This window comes from Condylura cristata, unplaced genomic scaffold (genome assembly GCF_000260355.1).
Source record: "Condylura cristata isolate star-nosed mole 26May11 unplaced genomic scaffold, ConCri1.0 scaffold00018, whole genome shotgun sequence".
In the NCBI taxonomy this organism is placed as follows: Eukaryota; Metazoa; Chordata; class Mammalia; order Eulipotyphla; family Talpidae; genus Condylura; species Condylura cristata.
Window position 1 is genome coordinate 20,938,339 of NW_004567119.1, and position 26,685 is coordinate 20,965,023.

The 26,685-nt window shown below is 43.3% G+C and overlaps 1 protein-coding gene across 2 annotated transcripts; it reads left to right on the plus strand.

Annotated features, from left to right (window-relative positions):
- The first annotated feature begins 1,188 nt into the window (after window positions 1-1,188).
- Window positions 1,189-25,638, plus strand: ENTPD4 (ectonucleoside triphosphate diphosphohydrolase 4). Of its 2 annotated transcripts, none has more exons than XM_004685395.2 (13): window positions 1,189-1,343; window positions 6,968-7,065; window positions 7,976-8,173; window positions 8,692-8,897; window positions 10,782-10,932; window positions 11,697-11,800; window positions 13,217-13,276; window positions 13,495-13,649; window positions 15,203-15,369; window positions 17,778-18,102; window positions 19,743-19,828; window positions 20,661-20,822; window positions 21,710-25,638. In XM_004685395.2, exons 2-13 carry the CDS (start codon window positions 7,058-7,060, stop codon window positions 21,936-21,938), a joined length of 1,851 nt encoding a protein of 616 aa, XP_004685452.1. In that variant the 5' UTR covers window positions 1,189-1,343; window positions 6,968-7,057; the 3' UTR covers window positions 21,939-25,638. The 2 variants fall into 2 exon arrangements, with proteins under 2 accessions (XP_004685452.1, XP_012582344.1); XM_012726890.1 differs by having other exon boundaries at window positions 13,495-13,625.
- The last annotated feature ends 1,047 nt before the right edge of the window (window positions 25,639-26,685 follow it).

Here is a 26,685-nt window from a genome sequence, read left to right on the forward strand (position 1 = left end):
TTCATTATTAAAATAAGCTTTTAAAGCTATGAACTGCTTGCTAAGTACTGCTTTGGCTACATTCCATGCATTTTACTATGTCATATTTTCATTATCATTCTATTTGAGTTGATTTCTATTGCCCTCAAGATTTGTGGCTGGCATAAAATAAGAACTCAGTATGTTATATCCCATTAGAACAGTTTTTCATCTCATTTCATTATTCCAAATTGATAGGTCACTTTCACAATTGTGCTCCTTCACCCTTCAGAAATTTTTCACTTTTCCCACTGCCTGAAGCAGTGTTAATTCCTATTCATCCTTGCACTGTGATCTCACTTCCTCAAAGAAGTTTTTCCTGATGACCCACACTGGAAAACTTCTCACAACTGAGAAGTTGTGAAGAACTTACTTGGAAATAGTCTTTTCAGATGTAATTACGAAGATAATAGATCAAGATGGATGCTAAATACAATATGATTGATGTATTTATAAGAAGAAGGAAATGTGGACTCAGACACACAGGGAAGATAACATATGACAGAGGCAGAGATGGGAGTGATGCATCTACACAACAGAGAAATACTAAAGATTGCTGGCAACTTCCAGAAGGTAAGAAGAGGCAAGAAAGAATCCTCCTGTGGAGTCTTTGGAGAGCGCATGGCCCTACCTATCTTGATTTCAGGCTGCAGCTTCTAGAATTATGAGGGAATAGTTCTGGTTTTTTAAGACACCCAATTTGGGGTAACCTGTTGCAGCCTGCAATTTTAGTGTTTCCCTTGAAGGGATCTACCATGCTGAAAACCAGTATCTCAAGTAGTAAGGACTTGGAAAAGCAATTATTTTGAGCCTTAACTTCTCTCTATAAAAACATCAAAAATCGAGTAAAAATGCCTAGTTCTTAGTAGGTTTTCAGGTGTTGTTTGCCATAATCTTCAAGACCACAAAGATTAAAGAACAGCCATAAACACTTAAATTAACGCTGCAGTCTGGTTATGACCAGAAGATGGGCTGGGGACGGTGGTAACCTAGCAATAATACTGGTTACTCCTTTTGCTTGTAACATCCAAAGCGCATTAATTAGCTCATGTGCTTAGCGCAACTGCTTCACACAGATCACCAACCAGCAGGGGTAGGCCCCGCCCCGACCCCGCCCCCGGCGCTGGCCCCGCCCCGGCGTGCGCGCTCCCGGCGCGGGTTGACGCGGCGCCGCCAGGGCCCCGCGGCTGTGCGGCTCTGGGGAAGGAGTGAAGCCTCCCGGAAGTCCGACCGCTTTGCCACCGTCACCTCGCCACAGTGGCGGTGATGCGCGCGGCTAGCGGCTCCCGGGAGCCCGGGCCGCTAAATCGGGCGTTGCCGATCAGGTGAGGCTGCCTTGCGGCGCGGATCAGGGGAGGACGGCCGGCCGAAGCAACCGGCCCTGACGGGGACTGTTGGAGCGGGGGACACGCGGGGCGGCCAGGGTCGTGAACAAGCCCCTCGACCCCCGGGGCCTTTCCGCGCCTGCTGCGGGTCTGCCCCGCATCGGTGCTGCCCGCGCCGGCCGGGCCGCGCGGCCACATCCGGGCGCTCCCGCCGTCAGTCCCGGTGACCCCGGGTGGCAGGTGCTGTCCCCACCCCCTGGCAGGAGAAGCCTGCTGTTGTGCTCGCTCCGGTGACCACGCAGCATTCCCCCTCCCTAGCGCGCTGTGTGGGCAGATTCTCGCCCGCCCAGGGGCGGGACCTGGCCCAGGGGAAGGGATGCCGCACCGAGGACCCCGCGGGTCCTGTCTACCCCCGTCTCTGGACATAGACAGCTTCGCCATCCTTATTTTATAGGATTTAAGTTTCATGATTTGGATCTCTCCTGGGGGGTGGGGGGGATGGAGTTCTAACTGGGCGATAAAGTGATAGTGAGGGCGGTGTTTCTCAAACTTGAATGATGCGAGGAAACCTTTTAAAGAGACAGTTCTGGCATTTGCCAGACGAGTCCCAGAACCTGCAGCAGTCTCCAGACCCCAATTAGACGAACATTGTTGCAGAGCATTTTTAGAGAACATTTTTGTCACTGTGTAGGGAAAAAAGTTCCTTTATAATTTAGGAACTTCCGTGTCAGGGAAAAAAACTAGAGGTTATTAAAGAATAATGAATTAGAGACCCAGATTCCTACTTTGATTGAACATTGCAGTCTATACTATGTTTTGCATCATGTAATGAAAATACCTAATCGTCCACCCTTGGAGAGACCTAAAAGAGTCAGTTTTTTGCTTATCTTTTATTTTATGTTATCTTTGTCTTTGTATCAGGTTTGTTAATTATCTCTTGCTTATTTAGCAGAACTATGAAATACTAATATGTGTACATACCTTGTTCCTGTGGCTATTTTATCTCTTGTTTTTGTTAATTGAATCTGTGGTTTGCATTTTTCTAGCCCTACAGGAAGGCATCAGACTAACCACTGTGTATACTGGAAGAAAAAACAAAAATGAGATTGATCTAAGGATTTATACTCTCCATATTTAGTTAGCATGTTTACTTTTAAAAGCCTGCAAGTGAATGAAAAGAACATTAGAAACTATGGCAAGTTAAGTCTTGACAAATAAAAACATCAACCTGTGGAATTCTGAGATCAGACACGTTAGTTAGGAAACGCAACCTTAGTAAAAGCCAGAGGCAAAAGGCAAGAATGAAAATGTGTAGGAGAGAAGAAATTGTCTCACCTCACTAGTGCAGAGAGATGTTATCTGAGGCTGTAGAGACAAAATGGGACAGCTATTATTGTTGACCCATGTCTCCAGGAGGCTCTTGAGCTGTCATTGTTGTATTTTGAAAGCAGTGTTTCCAAAGAGGTGTTTCCAAAGAGTGGCACTCACAGTGAAAGCAGAAGGTGAATGATCCACCAAGAGATGTCTTAAGGTAGCAATAATGTCTGCTGCAGTCATTTTAGATGTGTGAACTGTTTAGTTGTGTGTCGACCATTCAAAGAAGAATTGACAGGCCCTGGTGAATACTATGCCACAGAGAAACGGCAAAGTTAAGAACCAAGTGGCCCTAATCAATCAGGATACCCCTTTTAGACCTGGAGAATTTGGAAGTGGTTTTAGTTGGTGTGAAGACTGTCACCTCAAACTTAGGTAAGAGCATCAGTAAGCTTGGATGTGTAACAGAACTTGAAAGTAAGAATCACAGATCTGGGAAACTAATAGGTGATGCAGGAAAAGTGTGCTTAGATAAAGACCATTTGAAACTGGGACCAGAATTTCGCAAAGGAGCAGTAAGAGGTAGTTCATTTGCATTGTTTTCTCTGTCTGCCTTAAGGTCTGTCAGGGAGAGACTGACAAAGACATTGACGGGTGATCAGATCAGATGGGCTTTCCTCTACTAAAGAATGTGCAGCCTGGGAGGCCTTGCTGTAACATTAATTAATGCATCTTTCCAGTGACATGTCTGCCACATTTTAGTCCTTTTTAAAACATGACACTTTTATGTAGTATTGCTGAGTTTGCCTCCCTAAGCTCTGGTGCCAAGATTCTTAGCTGCAAGTACAACTGGAGTTTATATTTTAAGATCAAATTACACTATCGCCCTAAATAAAAGTAATTATTTCAGAAATTTAGTAGCTGTCTTTTTTTTTGTCTACCTTTAAATGTAATTTTATAACTTGCAAAAGTACCTATCCTTTTTATTGCAATCCTTACATATCTCAAAAAAAAAAGGCCTAATACAAGCGCCAGATCAAATAACTCCCTAAGTATACCATGCACCACATTCCAACAGTGTGTCTTCTCCTGGGAAATGTGCTCTTCTCTCTTTCCCTTTCCAAAGTCCACCTCCCATCTCCAGGAACCTTTTCCAACTAGCTAGACCTTATTGGGCTCTTCTCTGAACTCTTACAATTTATCATTGCTTTCTGAATTCTTTTGATTATTTCTTGGGGATTAGTATTTTCTCTGTACCAGTCTGCAAGCTCCCTGAAATTTGGAGTGAGGTTTGTTACACCTGTACCCTTCACATCATTTCATGGTGTTCCTCATTGGAAGCATTCTTCCCCCAGGGACCTTGATTTTGAATGGTTAACAAAAACTTGCTTTTGTTCTTAGTTCAGCTATCACGTCATTATCATTGACTTAAAAAATGTTCAGATAGACATTCCTATGGCATGAAAAGTTTTCAAATAGACCTTAATATTTCCAGAAGAGAGTTTAATGCTGGAAACTAGAGATGCACTCTAGGCAGCTTGTTACAAATAGTTTCCTTGATGCTATTGATGATAAACAACACATAATAGTACTGTCTGTCCTTTGAAAACTAAAGGCAAGCCTAGGGAAGAAAATAGAAATTTATTGTCTCACTACTCAGAGATAACTAGCCAAGTTAACATTTTGGTTTCCCTTCTTCCATACTTAGCCCTCTATGCATGATGTAGGTAGTTTTTCATGCAGTATATCATAGGTAGCTTCCCATGTCAATAAATGAAACTGCATTTAATAGTCACATCATATGCTCTTGCATAAAATGATGTTTACTTTTATGCATTCTCCATAGTACACATTAGTTTAATAACTTTGATTTGGTATTATACATAATACTGTGGTGAACATCTTAATATATATTTGGATGAATTTACCCTATTAGTTCCCATAGATCAATTTAAGTTTAATAAAGTGAAGAATAAGCACTTTTAAATGGCAGCTAAATGCCCCAGAGGTCAGTACATATTAGAGGCTCACCAGGGGCACTCACGACCTTTCCCCACCCCTCTTCCTATACTCAGGCTTTGCTTTTGGTTTATCAATGTTTTGTATTTATTTTGTTAATTTAATGCTTTCCATTTCTCCTCACTACTGCACTGTAAAGCCCATAAGGGTTGAGTCCCTATCTGATTCATCTGTCTCCCATTCCCAACCATCCATGAAGCAAACAATGGTTGTATGACTGGCACTGGCCCCTGGGAAAACAGAAGAATAAGAGGGTGCCCTGCTGCATTGAGGGGCTTGCTGTGTGATGAGTAAGTCAACTATGAGGATGATGCTCTCACCCCTGCTGTCATGTGCAGATGCTCTAGGGTATAAGAGTTAAGGAATTCCTCGCAGAGGACTCCTGCTCTGTGTGTCCTGAGACACACAGGAATGCCAGCAGGTGGCCTGGAGAGAGAGTATCTGCAAGTGCAGGGGAAGGGGGCCCTTCTGCTCATTCAGTGCTGGAGCATAGGGACCTGCAGAGGTCTGTCCAGGGAGGAGACTGGAGAGAGACAGGAACTAGGAAAGTGCTGCCTAGTGCAGGAATTACATCGGGCCTCTGAACACTCAAAATGTGGCAGCGAGGGCAGCCAGGGAGCTGAAGTTCTAACCGTGATTATGTTAGCCACGGTAACAGGTGGCCGCCACAGGTAGCCGCCACAGTGACCAGACTGGGTCACTAGGGATCTCCTTAGGGCTTTTTCACAAGTAAGAGAGAAAACCTGGGCGGAATCACTATTCCTGTTTGTTTTGGAAAAAACGGAATGATTTTGGATCTCAGAACTCAAACTTGACTTCTTGCCAAGTGTCTTCCTGGGGACTGTGATGATGAGAAAGCCACTCAATCAAGCAGGCAAATCTCACCCTCCTGGAACTGCTTTCAGGGGAAAACACCTGAACAAGAGAAATGAGAAACATAAGCACACAAGAGGACAAGGACAAGAGCATGGATGCTCATGCCTGAGTCCAGCTCCTTTATTTATAATCACCTTGTATTCCTGTGTGACTTTAGGCAAGTTGCTTAGCCTCTCTGCCTCTGCTGTAAAGTAGTATGCAAATAGTACCTTCTAGATTTTTAGGAGGAATATATTAATATTTGCAAAACGTTAAGCACAGCCTGACATAATAAGCACAATAAGTGCTACGTAAATAAGAAACTGCTAAAGGGGAAAAAATTAATCAAGGACGGGAGGTGGGTGGAGGAGAAAGCTTGCCATTTTTTTTTTAAGATTTATTTATTTATGCACATATTTATGCATATAGAACTGAGGTACAGGCCAGAGGTGCAGGAACAGTGAGAAGATTCTCCAGAGACAGAGTGGGGAGCAGAACAGGCAGATCGATGAAACACACTATTGGGCAGGTCAGGAGAGGTCTGCCATGCCTTGTGCGTCACCTCCGGGGCTGGGGATCGAACTCGTGAAATCGCTGTGTCTAGCTTCGTGGTGCTGTGCTTAACCTGTTGCACCACCAGGGAGGGCCCAAGCTTGCAATTGTTAATGGACATCAAAAGAAGGCCTCCCTGAGGAGGTGATAGCGCAGAACTGAAGGGTGTCGACAGTGAGCTATGTGGATTATTTCTAACCTGAGACCCTGGGACCAGGGAGGACAGGCTCCATCCATCCATCCATCACGGACTCACACACACATTAAGAGTTTACTGGGAACAGTTAGACGGGACAGTTAAAGTAACTTGCACCTCTGTGGAATGTGGGGAGAGTGGTGCCCCCAGAGAAAACCCACTCAAATAGGGAACATACACACTCTACACACGGTGGCCCCAACTGGGAGTTGGTTTTGTTTTGCTCATCAACTATGAAACATGAGAAGATATTGTATTATGCAAGGGTCTGCTGACAGAGCACTAATTAGAACATCGAATTTTGCATGGTGCTTGGTAGGTAGAGGAGAGCTCTAATAGATGCTTGTCAGATGCTCGTATTTCAGATTCTCAGTCAACCATTCTGCCCCACCGCCCAGTACCAGAAGATAGTTAAGATCTATTTGGTGATTTTTGGGGTCACTGAGACACTTCTAGGTAGACAGCACTAGCTAAAATAATACCGCCAGACTCTCATCCTCGCTTTGATTTAGACCTTTATCTCACGGCATGAAATTAAGTGTACTCCTCAAAATAAACTCTTCCAACAGCTTCACTGCATGGATCAGATACCCGATTATGTGTGGGTGATTTAAAACATGCACTTGGTTAAGAACATAGATGTTTTCTGTGATTGTACCATGTTGGATTTTTCTCTCGTCCTGAACAGGAGGACTCTGACCCCAGAAGGACTCCGTTGTTTCTGTGATGCTGTGTGAGGACTGACTCCCAAAACATTGTCTGACCCCTGACCGTCAGCATGGGGAGGTGAGTGATGGTGTCCAGTCACTATTACTGTAAAACCTGAGATTTTGGTGCCACAGAAACAGATCTTGAGAGGAAAAAAAAAATCTAAATGGAAAGTCAAAGGATCCTTTTATTTTTCCTTTGTCCTTCCAGGGCCAGGGGGCTTCTGTCACAAAAAGAAAATGCCCAGTGGGTTCTAGAGGGTTAATAAGTTCGCCATTAAGGACCTGAAAGTTGGAATCATCCAGAGGTTAAGGATAATCACTGGAGGCGTGGGCAGGGAGTGATAAACTCCATGGAGGAGCACAGGAGCCCTCAGGGGAAGGGAACCTCAAGTAGAAAATCCCACTGGGTAAGCAGGCTCCCCTCACCCGATGAGAGGCATCAGTACGCGGAGCAGCCTTTAATAGGAAGAGAATAGAAATCTACTATAAAACAGATTCATCCTGAAGGTTTTCTTTCTATCTCCTCTTTCTGCCAGAAACTGAGAAGAAAACTGTTTATTTTCAGCATCTCTGGAATTTTTCTAAAACCACAGAACATAATAAAACTCACTTATTGACCTTGTTGTGGGAAGGTTGTTATGGATACTATCTTCTCCCATTTTTCTCACAGTCATAGAAGAGAAATCAGACTGGGAATTTAGTGTTAAAATCGTATTCCTTCTGAGCTACTTCTCAGAAGGACAGGTTTGGCCCCTAGAATGCACAGGCCCCCTTGGAGCTCTGCCTTGTAACAGCATGGATGTACTCAGTTTTCTTTGGGGTTTGCTTTTAATTCTTAAAATTAAACCATTTCATTATCAATTTGTGTATTTATCTTATTGAACTTTGTATTACAAGTTGTCTCGAATCCCCTTTTTTTGAAAGCAGGGTACCTCTTGGAACAGATTACTTTAAATACTTTAAATCTGATTATTTTGGAATTTCAGGATTGGAATCTCCTGTCTTTTTCCTGCCTCCTGGCATTTTAGCATCTCTCCAGTGGGGTGTCCTCGAATTCTGAATACCAATTTACGCCAGATCGTTGTTATTAGCATTCTGGCTGCTGCTGCTTCACTCTTATACTTCTCTGTTGTCATAATCCGAAATAAGTATGGGCGGCTGTCCAGAGACAAGAAATTTCAAAGGTAAAAAATAAAAACATTTATTTCCTAGATGGGATGCCATATACTTTCATTTCCTAGTTTCAAGGCTTTTGGGATTGGAATTTAAGGAGTTTATAGATATAAGAACCAGATTCTATACTGAATACAGCATGACATGAAAAATTAAACTGTTTGAAACGGATTAATCTTTAACCACCAAATCGTCATCATAAAGGGCCCTGGAATAATTGAACACAAACAGCTGTAATATCTTTCAATATGATTTTTTCAGTTAATATTGATTGTCTGGAAATGGAGCTTTTCATTTCAGAACTTATTTGAACTCTGTAAAGGGAGAGTGTGTATCTGATTTAGATTATCTTTATTACTAGTAAGACTTTTTTCCCACACTGATCATTTGGCAGTGGTAAGTGTTCCAGTGGTGCTAATGCACAGCTTAGAAATCCATGACCTGGTATTTCTTTATTACATTTGCTCCATTAGGTTTAGGATGATATTGTCTGTCTAAATAAAAGCGTGTGTTTGTTTTTCTAAACAAGGTACCTGGCACGAGTTACTGACATTGAAGCTACAGACACCAATAACCCCAATGTGAACTACGGCATTGTGGTGGACTGTGGTAGCAGCGGGTCTCGAATATTTGTCTATTGCTGGCCAAGGCATAATGGCAACCCTCATGACCTGTTAGATATCAGACAAATGAGGGATAGAAACCGAAAGCCAGTCGTTATGAAAATAAAACCTGGTAAGTAGATGATAAATGTCTGAGGATTGCCACAGAGCTCACACGAGGATGCACACAGACCGAAGACCCCTTGAACCTTACTCATTTTTAATTGAGTGATCTAGGCTCCACTTCCTCCTTCAGGCAAACCTTTAATAAGCTAATAATTCTTGTGTTTGCTGGGCACAGGCAAAGAGCTCAGAAAATTAAAAATTTCTATCTCATTTTTTAGGTTAAATTCAAGAATTTAGTCAGAGTCTCTTACAAGCCTTATTTTGATATCAGAGTATATTTCTATGAATGAATATTGTTTTTACTCTAAACTTAAGTGAAGGGTATTTATTTTTCTATTGTCCCACCCCTGAAATTTTTATATATCCCAAATCTGGAAACATTTCAGAGTTAAGGTCATATTGGTCAAATAAAAATTTCACCAGAAGACTAGAAAGTAAAACTATAATACATTGTATTTCATCCAGCTTCACATACTTCCCATGCCTTGAAGTTGTCCTTTGAGAATAAAGGGACAGCTGCGGCATCAGCCCAGGCACAAACTGGAATTTCATTAAAACCAGACTGGACATGCTTCTCTGTGAAGTGGTCCCAGGACCGTTTCAGATACTCTCTGTGCTGAAGCACTGGTTCCCAAGTACAGTGCTATGGTAAACTAATTGCTGGCTTAATGACAGCTGGAAATCACTCATTTACATGCTCATGCAGTAAATATTTACAGGGCACCAGTAATTTGGCAGGCACTGCATAATTTGAACAAGACAATTTGTACCCTTGAGAAACTTCCATCTGCAATGAGACAGGCATTAAGGTTGTTTCAGTAGGGAGTCATGAATGCTACAACCAGAGCTTGGGGTAGGCACAGAAGGCAGAGAGAGCTCACTTCAAGGTCCATTAGGGAAGACTGCCACAGAGGAAGTGGCTCAGTGGGTGAGAAGGGGCTAGCCAGGTGAAAAAGGTAGGGTGTGAGTCGTGAGGTAGACAGAGGTTTTTCCCAGTAGAGGTGCAGTGGACCCTAAGGCCAGAGTATGAAGCATTATAAAAGTTACTTTCAGCACAGCTGAAGTTGAATCAAAGGAATGTGGGAAGAGAGGAGATGGATGTGTATGTAGAACACTATACTATTCTAGAGTTTAGCTTTATCTGGAGGGCAGTGGCGAACCACAAAAGGATGCTGAGCCAATGAGAGACCCTTACTGCCCCCAAGACTGAAAAGTAAGATATTGTAGGGGGCTGGTGGAGGGTTGTGCTAGCAGGAAGAGATGCGAAGTACAGTAGATGAGCGGAAGCAAGAGGAAGCCCTTAGTGAACCCAGAGTGCACCTTGGAGGCAGGAAAGGGGTTTTCTCCCAGGTTCTAGAAGCCAGTGACAGTCAGAGTAGTCAGCACTGAGGAGGTAGGCTGCAAGCAGTAAGAGCAGGTCTGTAGTGAAAGTTGAGTTTAGATTTGCATGTGTTGAGTTTGGGGTGTTGTGAGGATAAGTGCACGGTCATGTCTGGTGGACAGTCACCACATACGGCCGTGGAAGCTAAGGGAGAGTGACTGGTGACAAGAATGTGAGAACTGAGAGCTGGTGGTGGTAGCCACGGGAGTGAGTGAGCTTGCCAGGGCCCGCTGGGAGCATGGTTCTCAGGGCTGAGAGGCTCATGTGCAGCTGATCCCACGTGCCTGCCACATAGTAGATGCTCAGTGAGGTTTGTGGTTTTTCATGACTGAGAAGAGCGCACAGACTTGAACACCTAGTACCACCATCATTTAAGAAAGAGACTGTAGAAGGAGTTGCCAGAAGGATAAGGGAAAACTACTGAGACTTGACTTTCCCTAGCCACACTGAAGCAGCATCGTTCATCAGCTAAAATGCCCATTTGCTCATGGAGGCATCCTGTTTCTCTAGGCATCTCAGAATTTGCGACCTCTCCAGAGAAAGTCAGTGATTACATTTCCCCGCTCTTGAACTTTGCTGCAGAGCACGTGCCACGGGCAAAACACAAAGAGACGCCTCTCTACATCCTCTGCACAGCTGGCATGAGGATCCTTCCCGAAAGGTGCCGCTCCACGCGAGGGGGCGGGTCGGGCATGAGGGCCCCCCTCCCCCACCCCCCCACCCCCGCACGCAGGGTGGTGTAGCGCTGTCTTACCTGCCCCCTCCCTCCCAGCATCAACGGGAAGGCATTAAAAATTCCTTCTCTGGCCCTTCCTGGTGGTGCAGCAGGTTAAAGCACAGCACTAAGAAGCTTAAGCCACTTCAGCATGAGTTCGATCCCCACCTGCCCCGGAGGTGACCACATGGCGCGGCAGACCTCTCCTGACACCCACCCACCCCCCATGCTGCTCCCCTCAGCAGTGTACTTCGTCGATCTGCCTGCTCTGCTCCCCACTCTGTCCCTGGCGAATTCGCTCACCCTCTGCATCTCTAGCCTGTACCCCAGTTCTGTATGAATAAATAAATAAATCTTAAAAAAAAAAAATTCCTTCTCAAAACCTGAAATCCTACCCGAACTAGTCCTTCAGCCAGGAGTCATCAAATAATCTTTTAATGCATGGATGACTGTAAATACTGAAGTATAAAGTGATCTTTTAAGAAATTACTGAAGGATCATTTGCAGTGACAGAATTAAATTTACATCCGAGAACCCCATAGTTTATACAACTCCTGAGAAGTCTTACCTAAACATGTCTTTCCAGGGAATTACCTTGGTTTTCAAATTAACCATTTCATACAGAGCCAGGTGGGTGTGTTTGCTTTTCTTTCTTTTTTCAAAGCAACATTTCACGTATTTTGATTCAATATCTTTGCATCGACTCCCAGTCAGCAGAAAGCCATCCTCGAAGACCTGCTGACAGACATCCCAGTGCACTTCGACTTTCTGTTCTCAGACTCACACGCCGAAGTCATTTCAGGAAAGCAGGAAGGTCAGTATATTGCTCTTCAGCCTGAAATTTGAGAAGCTGTTTCTTTACATCCTCACCATTTTTCCTAGTGTATACTTTATTGAGTTGTTCTTACTGTCTTAGAATTTGGGAAACCATATCTTCAGATAAAACTTTGAATGGTAAAATTATTATCCAAATGCAGGCCAGTGAAAAACGGCTTATTTTGTTCTTACCATACTTAGCAAACGTTTTGCTAAATTCATTTTGATTCATTTTGGTAGAGACAGTTTGCGTTCTTTGCCCAGATTACGCAGCTTTCGGGAAGCTTGATCATTGTTGAGTTGTTGGGGCTTTCTACTGCTAGGAAGGGAGAATTTTTCTTGATTTTGATAGACTGAGAAAATATTTGTTCTGTTTTCAGAATAGTGATTATACTTGAGAACAAAATGACAATAAAATTTTGGGGGAAGAGCTTGCTAGAAATAGAAACCAAAAACATTTATTTCAAGATCATCTATCATTTCAGCAATACCTCCTCTGTGAAAGGCACTGTATAGAATACAAAATTGGGTAAAAGTCAGATATTGCCATTGAACTATTTACAGAACAGTGAACTACGCATGTAAGGTAAAGTTTTAGGTGCCAAAGGAAGATAAAGGAAAAAGTATCATGGGAATTTGAAAGAGGGAGACAATTTTTTTCCAGCTAGAGGCTTGCTGGAGAAAGTGACATTTGAAGTGTGCTTCAACCGTAGTTACAATGTGCCAGAGCCTGGTAGGGTTGTGGGAGGAAGCACATTCCAAACAGAACATCAGAAACGTGTACTGTGGATGGAGGAACAAAAATATTTTTGTTTGATTGGTTTATGGACCTTTTGGAAGGTGGTGGCAAAATGTAAGGTTAGACAGGTCCTGGCTTTGTCATGCAGAGGAGTCTAGTAGAGGACAGAGTGGGAGAGCAGGGACAGACTGAGCCCATGGACCAGCACTGCCTGTCTCTAACAGCTTAAACTACAGTGCCAGTGACAGTGGGTAGACTGGGATTGAGAAAACGTCGTAAACTCAGGATGAGACCTGGCGACAAGGTGCAAGTGAGAGGCAAAGGAAAGGAGGAAAACTTGTCCTCAAAGCCTTGGAATTGGTAGGTGTAATTTCATAAAAAGCATAAAAAAAAAAAAACAGGGTTTCAGAACAACTCATATTTCAAAGGAAAATTAACACCTAGGGAGTTATATTTTCAGTCTATATACATGATATGAAACTATATTTTAAAGTTGAGAAAACTTGGGAAACCATGAGGAAGAGATGTATCACTAGAAATGAGTTGTTTCAGATGTTTTCACAGGTTGTCAGGGGTAAAACAAATGGGTATTTGCACAGATGGCTTTAATAAGAGTTACACAAAATATTTTTTAAACTGTATTCTTTTTGTGTTCACCCTGTGAAATGTCTGCAGGTGTTTATGCTTGGATTGGCATTAATTTTGTCCTTGGACGATTCGAGCATATTGAAGATGGTAAGTTATCTTGTGTCTCGCTGGAAATGATGGCTTTTAAACGTAATACAAAGGATAAAAACCGAGCTCAGTTTCAACACACAGCTCTGTGGTAGGAGTGGGGGGAGGGGGGCTCCCAAGAGAGGGCAGGAAGCTACCCTGGAAACAGGACGGCTCTTCAGAAGATCCAGGTTCTCTGGATTTGTTCTGTTCCAGAGGATGCTTCTTGTTCTTTCCAGATGACGAGGCCATTGTGGAAGTCAACATTCCTGGTAGCCAAAGCAGCGAAGCCATCCTCCGCAAGAGGACCGCCGGTATTCTCGACATGGGAGGCGTGTCGACTCAGATAGCATACGAAGTCCCCAAAACTGTAAGCTTTGCCTCCTCACAGCAGGTTATTATCTGTACAAATTCTTTCTGTTTGATTTGGTTTTCAGTTAACATGTCTCCATCCATTTTTGTTTTGTTTCTGAGTCTGAGCCCATCTTCACTGTGCTTGCTGAGTCCCGCCTTCTCCACCCAGGAGAGAAGAGACAGCAGGAAGCCAGGCAGCCTCTGCTAACTGACTTGTGTTTGTTCATTGAAGTCAGCTGGTTTGTTTTCTGAACTTAGAGTTTTTCTTTAGTTATATATATCAGTAGCATCCTTAAGTTTTTATTTTCTCTTCAGTCACTTAACTTTTCTCAACAGGTATTATAAAACTTAATACAATAATGTCATCTTTCTTAAGATATAATGGGGAAAATACTTTTTTTTAATGACCCAGGCAGCTTTTCTCATTTCTGGACAGAACTGAGGTTTGTATCTTCTGCTTCCACATTTCTGAACTTAGGGTTACTCTTTTTCTCTTCATCCCCTTCATTGCTATCACTCACTGCCTGAATTTTCCCAGTGCACTGAGCAGCCTTGCTAGAAATCACCAGTAGCGTTCCCAGGTGTATTCTTGAATGGCTGCATGACTTTACTATTCAGTTCACTTAACTGTGGATTAATAACTAAGCCTTGTTTCCCTCTCACACCCTTAGAAGCTAGGGTCCAACTTAGAGTGGGGCTGAACACACAGGAGCTCAGCGAGCCGAGGAGGCACCCTCAGCCTGTCCTCGCAGGTTGTGTGACCTTACGCAGGTCACTTGCCTTTTGTTGTGGTTTCTTGCCTGTAAATGTGAATGCCAGTGTCTCTGATGTGGCGTGTCAAAGGCCCGCTGGGCACCCAGTGTGCACACAGTGAACGTCACCGATGTGTTTACTGAGCACCCCACAACAGTACTTTTCTAAAGTAAAGAAATAATACTTGAAATAAGTTCAAGTTTTCCTACCAGAAGTGTTCCCTACTTCTCATGCCAGACACGCCTCTAGAAACTGCTACATTCTCAATAAAATGTCAAGTTTTCCCCCTCAAGATAAAGTTTAAAAGTGCATATGAAACACATTGGAAAAAATACTGAAAAATTGAGATTTAAGAATTTCTCATGAGGCATCATCCCAGAAACTTGTCAGCACGTATTTCTTTTCATTATTTTTTTTCCTAAGATTTTTTTCTTTAATGCAATTGTTATAATCTTGTCGTTTATATGACCCTGCATCCTTACTTAACTGGGAATATCCTTGTTTCTTAACAAACTATTGATTACCAATAATTATATTCTGTACTGGTATTGTATATTTAGATGATATCTAGGTCTTTTTTTTTAAATCACCGAATTGCAAAGGACTTCTCTATGTAGGATTATTTACAAAGCTTAGGGTTCTATAAATAGATTTACTAGACCAGAGGATATGAACTCTGGTTCATATTGCTAACTTGTTTTTCAAATGTCATAACAATACCCAAAAATGTTCAGCACACCTGGAATTTTTTAAGTCAAAATTGCCTTATAAGATTAGGAAGATCCTTGGGAAATGTAGTATTATTAAAAATATTACAGGTTATTATCCTTATGTCTTCAGGAGGAGGTTGCTAAGAACTTGTTAGCGGAATTTAACTTAGGGTGTGATGTTCACCAAACGGAGCATGTGTACCGAGTCTATGTGGCTACCTTTCTGGGGTTTGGTGGCAATGCCGCTCGCCAGCGATATGAAGACAGATTATTTGCCAGCACAGTTCAGAAGAACAGGTAAGTGACCTTCCTCTGCTCACAGTGGCTATCAAACCTCGGTCTCCAGGCAAAGTAGGGAGGAGACCTCCGTCCTCAAAAGAGGCCAGCATATTAGCTTTTCTTCCCCTAATGCATTCTCCCAGCTGAGCTGGAGAAATGAAAGGACAACAGATCCTGCCTTCAGTCCTTCAGATCACAGAGCCACACCTCACCCAGTGGGTTAGAAATGTCACTGTCAAGTCAGTGAAATAGAATCGAGCCCTGGGCGGTGCTATTCCAGACAACAGAGTCCTTGGCCAACTCAGTGCCTGGGCCACACAGCTCAAGCAGGAGCCTACAATGAGTCTGTGCCCTACCTGGTGATGCTGACATTGAATGATGATGTGCTGGCAACATTCTAGAACACCAGCTCATGCAGTTATTTGGTGAGAACCTTAATGTGAGAGAATGAAATGATCTAGAAACCAAAGTGTGGTCTTAAATTTTTTAGCAGTGTGAATCTTTTAAATATGAGTTTATGAAGAATTCTGGAAATATATAACACAAATGCACCATTTTACCTGTTTTCAGTTTATTTTCAGTTTAAGTATATAGTAATTATTTGAAATTAGTCCATAAAAACCAGCTAAGAATAAAAATTCTGAAATCTGAAGATATGTAAGATATCCTATTGATTCCTATGTTTTGTTTGCATTAGGGGGAAAAACTCCTAATTCATAGAGGGGAAATAATTACGAGCAGGAAGAATCCTAATGCATAGATATAAGTGATAGTGAGTTTCCTTATTTTTTGTTTTTAATAACCCCATAAAGGCCTGAACTTGAACAAAAGCCATTCAATACCACATTCACACAGGTGAATGTGAAGAACAATAAAAACTTTTTCCTATGTCTGCTCCAGACATGAATTTATAGTGTTAGCTGAGAGATAGGTGATTCCATAGTTTCTGGTTTTGTTGTGTTTTTAATGGAAGGTAATCCTTTTTGGTACAATAATTTTTTACTATAGTCTTAAAATAAAAATATTTTATTCATGACATTTGCCTCAGAGTTCTGCAGAAATACCTTCTTTTGGAGCCCTAATTTTTACTATTTAATTTTAATTTCAAGAAGCTTATATAATGGACAGTTCAGTAGTTCTACTTAATTTAGATGTGTAGGTCAACTAAAAACAGTAGCATGAGATATACATTTGACTAATCTTGGCCTTTTTATAATTAGTAAAACTGTTTATCACTTTTCATTTGTCATTAAGTTGAGCCCTGAAATGCCTTTATCTGCCATTAATAGTGATGATGATTACTTTTTAATTAATTAAATTTTGCAAATGTTAACGACCTTAACTCAGTACAGTCAAGTCCACTTCAAGTTGCCTGCTCTTAGGAATGACCTGTCAATTGGGCCGCGAGGACAGACTTGGCTTAGTCCCGATGCCCGAGTGCTGGCTTCATGTCCGCTCCTAACAGTTATCACCTCTAGGCCCTGCGGGCTTATGGTTTAGATACCACATAACTTCAGCTTTTATAAGCTCCTTTCACTTTCTCAGGAGCTTAAAGATGAGCACAAAAGTAGTGCGACAGATCTTGATACTGAGAAATTGTTTGAGCGGTGAACCTAGTGCATTTTAGTAAGCCAAGTTAAGGGTTCCTCTCTGTGGCATTTCTCAGAGCCTGTGGTACAGTAGAAACTATTCACATTTGGGATCAGTCGTTAATTTAAAAATCGGTTAAAACAGAGACTCTTGAGAACAGGTTCCAACCTGGAGCCTTCGTCTTAGCTCATGTGCTCCCTTGCCAGTCTCGTGCTCCTGGGCGCGATAGTCTTCGGCGCCATTGCCCTTCCTGGCGTGTACCACCCACCCAGCCTGATGTCATTTGGCTTTCTTTAAAGAATACTAAGGACTGAAAGATATTTGTGGCACAAGCTGATGCTACATCCTTCTAGACTTTTCCCTAACTTGGTTTTTACTAAACAAATGATTAGGCGAGGCAGCAGTTTCCTAGCAACTGGCCTTCATCATATCCAAAACATCTAACCCAGTTTTCACAGGACCAGTGACTTCTTTTCACAGTCGCATGTCATCTATGTAGCAATAAAATCACAAGCCCTTGTGGCAAAAATGTTTGGACTGGGAACACGCTGCTGAGATGCTTACAGACACTGGTGGAGTCGCAGGCCGTGCCTCGGCACAGAACGTGCTGGGGAACCTGAGCCGTGGGCTCACCGGGCGGTTCAGGGCCTGCTGGCTGCCTGGAATCTCCAAGCAGGGCCTGGGTACCTATTTTCCTAACCTAATTATCCTGGAACGGCTGTGTGTTCCCACAGAACCTGCTGCAGGGCTTGTTTCCACAGGGCATATTTTGAGAAACATCCACTTCTCTGAAACACGGTTTTGTTGGCCTCATAATAAAGTGCTCTGTCCTGTAGGCTCCTGGGGAAACAGACTGGCCTGAGTCCTGATGCTCCATACCTGGACCCCTGCTTGCCCCTGGACATCAAAGATGAAATTCTGCAAAACGGACAGACTATGTACCTCCGAGGAACAGGAGACTTTGACCTGTGTCGAGAGACCATCCAGCCTTTCATGAATAAGACAAACGAGACACAGACGTCCCTCAATGGTGTCTACCAGCCCCCAATTCACTTCCAGAACAGTGAATTCTATGGCTTTTCTGAATTCTACTATTGCACTGAGGATGTGTTACGAATGGGGGGAGACTACAATGCCGCCACGTTTACGAAAGCTGCAAAGGTGACCTTCAGGGAACCCGTCTTCTGCATACTTTTAGAGCCTGTGAGAACAGTGGCGGGCCTACCCTCCCAGCTCATTTGGAGGTCTGGGCCAAATGAGGGGGAGGTGAAGGATGGAACGTGGTATCGCAACACGTTGGGAATCCTCTTCCCTGGCTGGGAGGGCATAGAGCAGAAGTGAAAACTCCACTGTGAGCGACTTCTGCCCCCCACTCCCAGTGGCCTCCCACCTAATGGCTCCTGCTACTGTGTAAGATTATTCCACTCCCTCGGCTGCCAGGACTCCTAGTCCAGCTCCTGCCTTTCTGAGAGGTGCTCAGGCTCCCTCAATGCTTTCTCCCTTTTACACCCCTTGGCACTTCCACCTTTGGCCTTTTGACCTTCAGGGTTCTGGATGGTCTCCCCCCTGCTCATGGCTGGCTGCTGCGTCTGAGAGTCCCAGTCCTGACCCCTGGCCAGTGCCAGCTGGATGTCGCGGTCTAAACATGTCTCAGTTAATAGCATCATCCCCACCCTGAAACTCAAGAGTTATAGATGTCTCTGTCACGCATTTATCCCTAGCTGGATACCCACATATAATCAGTCATCAAGTATATTATTAGCTCATAAATATTCGCGGACCCACCCCTGCTCTCTGCCCTGTTCTCACTGTCCTAGTCCAGGCTTGTCTGTCACTGTGCTGTACTGCTGGAGCTTCCCAGATGGCTTCTCTGCCATGCATTCGCCACATTTTCCAGCATGTTCTGTTTGAAATATAAGGGCCACCACTTGCTCTCCTGTTTAGAATCTTCAGTGGCTTCCTTTTGCCTCAGCCTTTTCTTCCTACCACCCTATATACTGAAGTCATATCTGGCAGCTTTTCATTTCCCTTATGTTTTTGTTTATGTTGTTCCACTGCCTGAGACCTCTGTCCCCCCTCTCACCGAGTGCCACTTCCTGGGTTTCCTACCACAGGCTCCAGGAAAGTTTACTCTCTTCTCAGAGCCTCAAGTTCTTCACACTTTAAATAGAGGTTAAGAGAGTAGCCCTGTCAAAGAGTTAATTATTCCATTCAGAGAATGCACTTACCCGAAGCCCAGTAAATGTTACTATTAAACCAGCACAAGCACTTCAGGAAAAGGTGCACCTCTTTCCTTTCCCTTAAAGACACAGCTTTTTGTGACCTGCTCTCAGGATCCTGCACCATGTGGCCTTGAAACCCGTTTGTAAAGTATGACTGTCTCATGCAGCCATGGAGGGAGAATCTAAGCAATTTTGAGGAGCTGGCTGTGGGCAACAAAAATTTTTTAATATAATAGTTTATTTTTACATTATTTTGTGCCTTTTTCCATCTCAGTTGTAATCCCCATGGGCTTCCCATCACCAAATCAACCATGTGCCATCACCATAGGGGCTGTAAAATTTTTAACAGTAACCTTGGGAGAATTTTAAGATGAAGAAGCATCCCTGTCTTTACTAACCAGTAAGCACTGAGCACATTCTTGCCTTCCTGCTCGAGCGATAAAACGTAAGCTGGTGTTCCATGTTCCCTAATGGGAAGTACATGCTTTTTATGAATATGAATTTGGAGAACACGTGTTAGAATGGAAAAAATTGTTTAATAAGATTTTACTAATTTATGTTGGGTGAAATTTCTTTCAGGATTATTGTGCAACAAAATGGTCCATCTTGCGAGAACGCTTTGACCGAGGGTTGTACGCGTCTCACGCTGACCTCCACAGGCTAAAGTGAGTAGTGGGGCTGAGCTCGGCATTTATGAGGAACTGCATACGGCACTGGCTCCTGGACTTGCCAATTCTTGCCTCCACCTTGCCTTTTCATCCCTGTCAGTCACTGTTCCCTCTCATCACCCTGGGCTCCATTTAAGTGGCACAGAAGCTGGTGTCTGGACACATCCATCGTTTTGGCTCGATGTTGCTGTTCCTTCTACTGTGTTCTCCTGTGGATCTTGCCTACATGTCAGATCTGGTCAGTTGCGGTCCTGTTAGTCTCTCTCTCTGGCCACCCAACTAGACTCCATCCGCATCTCTCATGTCATCTGTCATGTTCTGCTTTGTTTTATAGTTATTTGTTGCTTTTTAAAAAATCCTTTCATTAAGTCACTTAGAGTAACAGTTTTATTATTTATTATCTACTGCTTGTTTAACAGTACTTTGCAACAAGTAAGCTCTGAATAATTAGAATCATTGAATACCAGAGCTGAAAAGGACCCTCCTGCCGTCTCATTTTATGATAAAGAAACTGAGAGCCAAAGAAGTTGGAACTTGCTGAGTTTTATTCAGTGACTAAAATAATGGGGTGCCTGAGAGTCACCTGTCCCAGCAACACATCACATTATACCAAGACCAGGCTTCATGAGCTGACTGGTCTGCCACGTAGATGTTCTGTGTGATGGACAGGTGTGAACAACTAACGCAACTAGAAATGCCAGGGTTGGTTTGGCTGCCCGGAGAGTGGCCTAGTGAATCCTGTGGGCCCAGGTTGGCGGCACAGGGGAGGATTCCGTGTAAGGGGTGTCTGGACAGTTACTCCACTTATGTTTGCCTTGATGTTTTGTAGGTATCAGTGCTTCAAATCTGCCTGGATGTTTGAGGTGTTTCATAGGGGCTTTTCATTCCCCACCAACTACAAAAATTTAAAGACAGCATTGCAAGTTTACGACAAGGAGGTTCAGTGGACCCTTGGAGCCATCCTTTACAGAACCCGCTTTTTACCCTTGAGGTATGGCTGTGAATTTGGTAAGAGAATCAAACAAGAATGCTTCTTGCAATTATGATGCATTGTGGCCACTGATTTGTCTGGGGTGTCTGGGGTGGTGGAGTTAGTGCTGGTGTGGGCAGAACAGCCCCGGTGAAGCTGTGGCCTTTTCCAGCTGGCTGCCCTGCCCCTCTTCCTGCCTTTCGTTCCATAACATGCAGAGCTGGTTCCAGAGATCTTACCCTTGGTGACTTCAACCCCCTTTCAAAATACTGTCTTTAATGCATAATCTAAATACGGAGGACTACGGGGGAAACTGTGGTATTGACATGTATCTATCAAAGCTATAGAAAACAACCGGCAGTACTACTAGATTTCTTTTATTAGCACAGATAACGAGGTAGTACTTTCTGTAACTTCAGTGTGGTGGTACGTGTGGATGGTATTTGCAAGAAACCTGCACACCCCCGTAACATGAGGCCAAAGATCTTTTTCAGCAGGGAAAAAGGGATCCAGCTAACATACAACACTTTGTTGTCCACGCTGCGTTCCAGTCAGACTGCTCAAACAAATGTGTCGAAACAATGACACATCTAATCTAAACAAATGACTCTCAGTTGACCCCCATGTAAGAACCCTGGTTCACTGATACAGGATGCATTCACTTTGGGGGGTTTTCCCCTTCATTTAATTGAGCCTCTGCAGACAGTATGTTTAACTGCACAAATTGCACATCCCGGGCACGGCCTACAAAGGCCTGTTTGGTTCCAGGTTGGCCTCCATGGAGTAGTGAAACTCGCAGTTCTGAACTTCTCTCCCCGCATGCTGTGCACTGTTACATGGCGTTCTGTGTCTGGCTAGCTGTCTGCTCCCTCCTCAGAGGCTTTGTTGGTTGTGTTTCCGCGTGGCAGGGATATCCAGCAGGAGACCTTCCGAGCCAGCCATGCCCACTGGCGGGGCTTCTCCTTCGTTTACAATCACTACCTGTTCTGGGGCTGCTTCCTGGTGGTCCTGCTCGCCATCCTCCTCTACCTGCTGCGGCTGCGGCGCATCCACCGGCGGACTCCCCGGAACGGCTCTGCCGCGGGCCTCTGGCTGGAGGAAGGCCTTCCCCCGCAGAAGATGGCCGGCCCCCTCTGAGCCGTGGGCCACAGAGCCCGGGGAAGACTTTCCACAGGAAAAGCCATTTTTGCCTCAGGGGTTCTCCTCTTTATTCTCCTCTGGTTTCATTTTTCCTTTCCCTCTTCAGTCTTTGAAATGAAAACAAAATCCACTGTCTGTGAATTTTGCTGTCATGCAAGTATTGCATTTGGCCGGTTTGTATACAGCTTTAAATCAAGGCGTAGGAAAAAGGGAAAATCATTTGAGTGATTTTTGCTGCACAAGATAGCAACCAAAAATTGTTAAGATTTTTGGTCTTTCTTTATGGTATGTTATATTTTAAGCAGATGCACTTTGATATTGGAGGAAAATGGCAAAAGGGTTTCCTATCATTGGAGACAGGAGTGAAGAGTGAGACTTTTGCAGAACCAAAAATCTTACTGATGAAATTATCATCCACTTTTTCTCTGTCGTGAAAGTTATAATCTAAAGAGGGTGATGTTTATTCACTTTTTATTTATTGTTCCAGTCTGTCACTGTTTTCTTTGCAGGCTTAAAAATAAAAACCATTTATATCCATAACAGAGAAATATACATAAAAGAAAGTAGCTATTTTTAAAATTGATAGTGAAGAGACCTGAAAAAATGTGAACTAAAGCTCTATATGTTGGAGGTTAAAAGGCCAGTGAATGAGGGAATGCAGTGTTTTGAAGATACACACACTTAAGAATTTAGTTTCATTTTTTTAAATTTCTTTTATTATATTTTCTTGACCACAGGAAATTATTTTCCGTGGCCCATCTTTCAGTGACCTTTGAGCACTTGGTTGTTGAGGAGCTTGAAAACTCAAAGTCTCACTGGGTTAGATGTTATGAGAACCAGACAGGCTATGTTGGCAATAACTCTAAGTCCAGACAGGGAAGGGCCTGAATTTAATGTAAGAATAAATTCATGTTTTGAAGAAATCAAGTTTGGCATTTGAAACAAAAACCTAAAAGGATCACTGGACTGGCATATGTGAGATTGCTTGGTTTTCACTTGTTAATGTAGAAGCTTGAGAATTCTCATACGTGGTTGTTTTCGGTGAAGTTCTTTGTGTGTGTTTGCACACGTGTGCCATTTCTTATTCCAGATCAGCCTAGTCCATCTGGTTGTTAGCTGGTCTATCTTTTAAGAAACATCAGTTGCTTTTTGAAATATCACTGACTAAAGAAAGAATTTATTTAATTAGAAAAAGCTCTTAATTAGAAAAAAGTTGGATTTTCTCTTGTCTGTGAATTACTTAGAAACATAATATGTCCTGTATACTTAAAAGATTACAAACTTATGAAAGATGCAAATGCTGTTACTGTGCCCTTCAAAATTCTAGCTAAGAAAAATTATTGGGAAGGAAACTTTGCAGTGAATTTGCCAGGCACATGCCCCTCAAATACCCCCAGAAAGTTAGAGGAACCACATGAACCCACCTAATGGATACAGAATCTTGTTTCAGAGAAGACAGGGGTCAAAGATCCCTATGAAAAGTACAACTTCTGAAACGTTCTTCTTTGGCTGTTTAAACCCCTGGTAAACACTGTTCTTTATCAAAGCCCGCGCCACAAGTCGGCTGTGTCCTGGATACCTGGGGAGCAGAGGGAGTTGCCTGCTTCTCCCTGAGCCCGTAGATGTGACTTGCCTTGTAGACTATGGGTGGCATTATTGGTGAACGGAAATTTACATTTCAGGTTGTTTTGCCACCAGCCTGTAAGAGTAGTGAGGGTTTAATCTCTAGAATGAAAATATTCGAATGCCTCAAGTGGGAGTTTATCCTTAAAAGGCAAAGCAAGGATAACCGAGCATAGGCCTTAAGAGTCCCTACTGTAAATAGCCACTTTTGAAATACAGGATGCCAGTTAGGTCCAGTTTGGTTCTGCACTGTTTGGGGCATAGACAAAAATGCAGAGGACTTCTGCTTGAGCCTGACCTCATGATCCCTCTGCAAGGACCTACCTCACTCTCCACAAGAAATCCCCAAATTTAGGTCCCAAGACCCAACAACCTTACATTTAATAAAGCTGAGTGCCCACATTCTCTGCAGAGCTCCTTAGATTAGGGTGTGACACAGTTGCCCATAAGGAAAAGCTAGGTGACCCTGAGCTGAGAATGGTTTTCATTTTGTAAAGCGTTGTTAAAGAAAAAACAAGGTGAGGTGTCAACAGAGGAAAGATACAGGCACACCTCGGAGGTACTACAGGCTTGGTTCCAGACACCACAGTGAAGCTAAGTGGCAATACAGCCAGGGCTATTTTGGGGTTTCTCGGTGTACATGGGAGTGATGGTTACCCTATACGGTAGCCTATGACTGTGCAATAGCATTATGCCTAAATGTATGCACCTCAATTCACACAGACGTGAAGTTTGAAAAATAGCACCACTAGACTCGTTCCAAGCAGGGTTGCCACAAACTTTGCAAAAAAAATGCAGTCTCTGCAAAGTGCAATAAAGCAACGTGCAATAAAGTGAAGTGTGCCTATGTGTGGCAGCAGCCTCTTCCGAACAGGTGTTGCCATTTGTGGACACAGAAAGATGGGCAAAACAATAGACAAACTTGACTCTTAAGTATTTGTAATATTTTTCCTGAACCAGAATTTCACTTACACTTCTCGATTATTTTCAAGATTAGTTTTTTAACAACCCAGATTAAGGTGTCCGTCCCCGAATCTCCCCAGTCTAAAAAGTGCTGTTCAGGAGGACTCACCATGTTGTGCGGAGAGTCTGCGGTCAGTCGGTCTCATCCCCGTACTTTTCCGAGTGATGGGCTGGGCTGAGGCAAGCAAGGGCGGAGCGGGCTTCTGGACATTGACTCTGTAGAATGAAGATCTGCTAAGGGCTGGCCAGGAAAACAGTAAACTCAACACTTGTAATAGAGAGCAAGAGAAACCGGGCTGGAGGAAGCCTGAAAAGCCTAACCCAGGTTGCGCCATGTTCACCATCGGCTGCGCCTGCGCCTGCGCTCTGGCCCGTTAGGCACCAGGTGCTGCCTTTTTAAGCCCCCAGAGGATGTTCTCAGTTTTTGCAGTTTACTTAAGGACATTACAGTAAACGTGCAAACACTGACTTACCCCAGTGGCTCTTGCACATGTTTCCCCCTAGACTGCTGGCTGGGCAGAGCTTCCCAGCCTGGAGAAGCACATTCTAAACTGGGGAGGCTGCCTGTGGTTCAGCCTGGCCGCCTGGAGGCCGAGATGACTTGTTCCCTCACTGCCCACACCTGTGCCCACACCTGTGCGCTCAGGTGGGCACACCTAGGTTCACGTGGATCTGCGTTCTAAACTCAGGCTTAGAATAGTTTTCCTTGTAAGAAGCCTGTGCTACTTAGCAAGAAGCTGAAAAAACAGATGTGTTTCCCACACGTAAAAAGACTTTAGAATTTTGGTGGTAACGTGCAATGCAGCAAAACTACCTATAGGTCAGTTACTTAGTTATTTCTGTTTCACGTTCTGTCTTGTTCCCTCTCAGTAATGAATGTTGTGGTCAGCCAAGGAGAATCTTTGTCCTGTTATCAAGATTTTGGGAATTACAAAAATTAAAGAAGCATCTTTAAAGGTTTTTTTTTTTTTTCATTTGATGTTTTCCATTCAGAGTAAGAATAATGGGGGGGGGTTGTGTCATCATACTTTCTATATGTGGCAAACTCGTGTGGCTACACTTATACACAGATGAGTGTTAAGAATCAATAAAATGAAAGTTCATCCAGTGACCCAACGACTCTGAGCATGCTTTTTGCGATTCAAGTAGATGTTCATCTGTTAGAATGCCTGAGTGGACTTGCATGTACACTCGGCAAAACACACTAGGGCAGTCTGACCTGCGCCCTGTGCCTTTTGCTGGACTCGATCTTGGTGAGTGTGGCCATGTGTCACGGGGGGAGGAGGTGTCCTGAAACCAAATATTTCACAAGGAGAGACAGTCACTAAAGTGTACTATAAAGCAGTCTCCCACCAATAAAGACCAGAGGCCAGAAGTTTATTTTAAAGCACCTATTTACTGCATGTGTAGACAAAAAAAACTGAACCAATTTTCATATAATTTCTCAAATAATATAGTAAAATGAAATGCCAAATTTATGCATTTTGCAGTTAGACCTAATCTTAAATCCATTGGCTTACTTCCACAGAAATAGGAATCTCATATTTCTCGATTAACCTCTATTAATGTTATAATAGCTATTAATATTACTAATAGCTGGTACTCACAGTTACGAATAGTTTTTTTCAGTTGTTTGAGAATGCCTATGTGGAGATTTTCCTGGAGGAGGAAGGTGGGTCTGAGCCATAACTGAAAATAGATGTTAGAGACAGATGGAAAGGAGAGGAAGTAGCTGTGAAGAACAACAAAAATAAAGCCCAAGACAAGTATGAAAAGGGGTGAGACAGAAAGGCAGAGCAAATGGGGGAGTTGGGAGAAGCCCAGGAGCACAAAGCTCAAACTGTTGACAGCAAGTAGAACAGGATAACAATATGAAAACAGAACTTGCTCAAATCATTTTTTGAGGCATACAATAAATATAGGTCTTTGTCATTTTGTGGGGGTGGAGTGAGGAATGGGATCAAAAACGGGAGGGAAGTGCACGGGACTATGGTGATGGCACACTGGTGACCATGCGGTGATGGGAAAACCACAGGGATTGCAATTGAGATGAAAAAAAAAGTACAAAATGATGTAAAAATAAACTTATAAAGAAAAAAAAATATATATAGGGCTTTGTGCCTGAGAATAAACACATTACAACATGATGTCTGAGGTT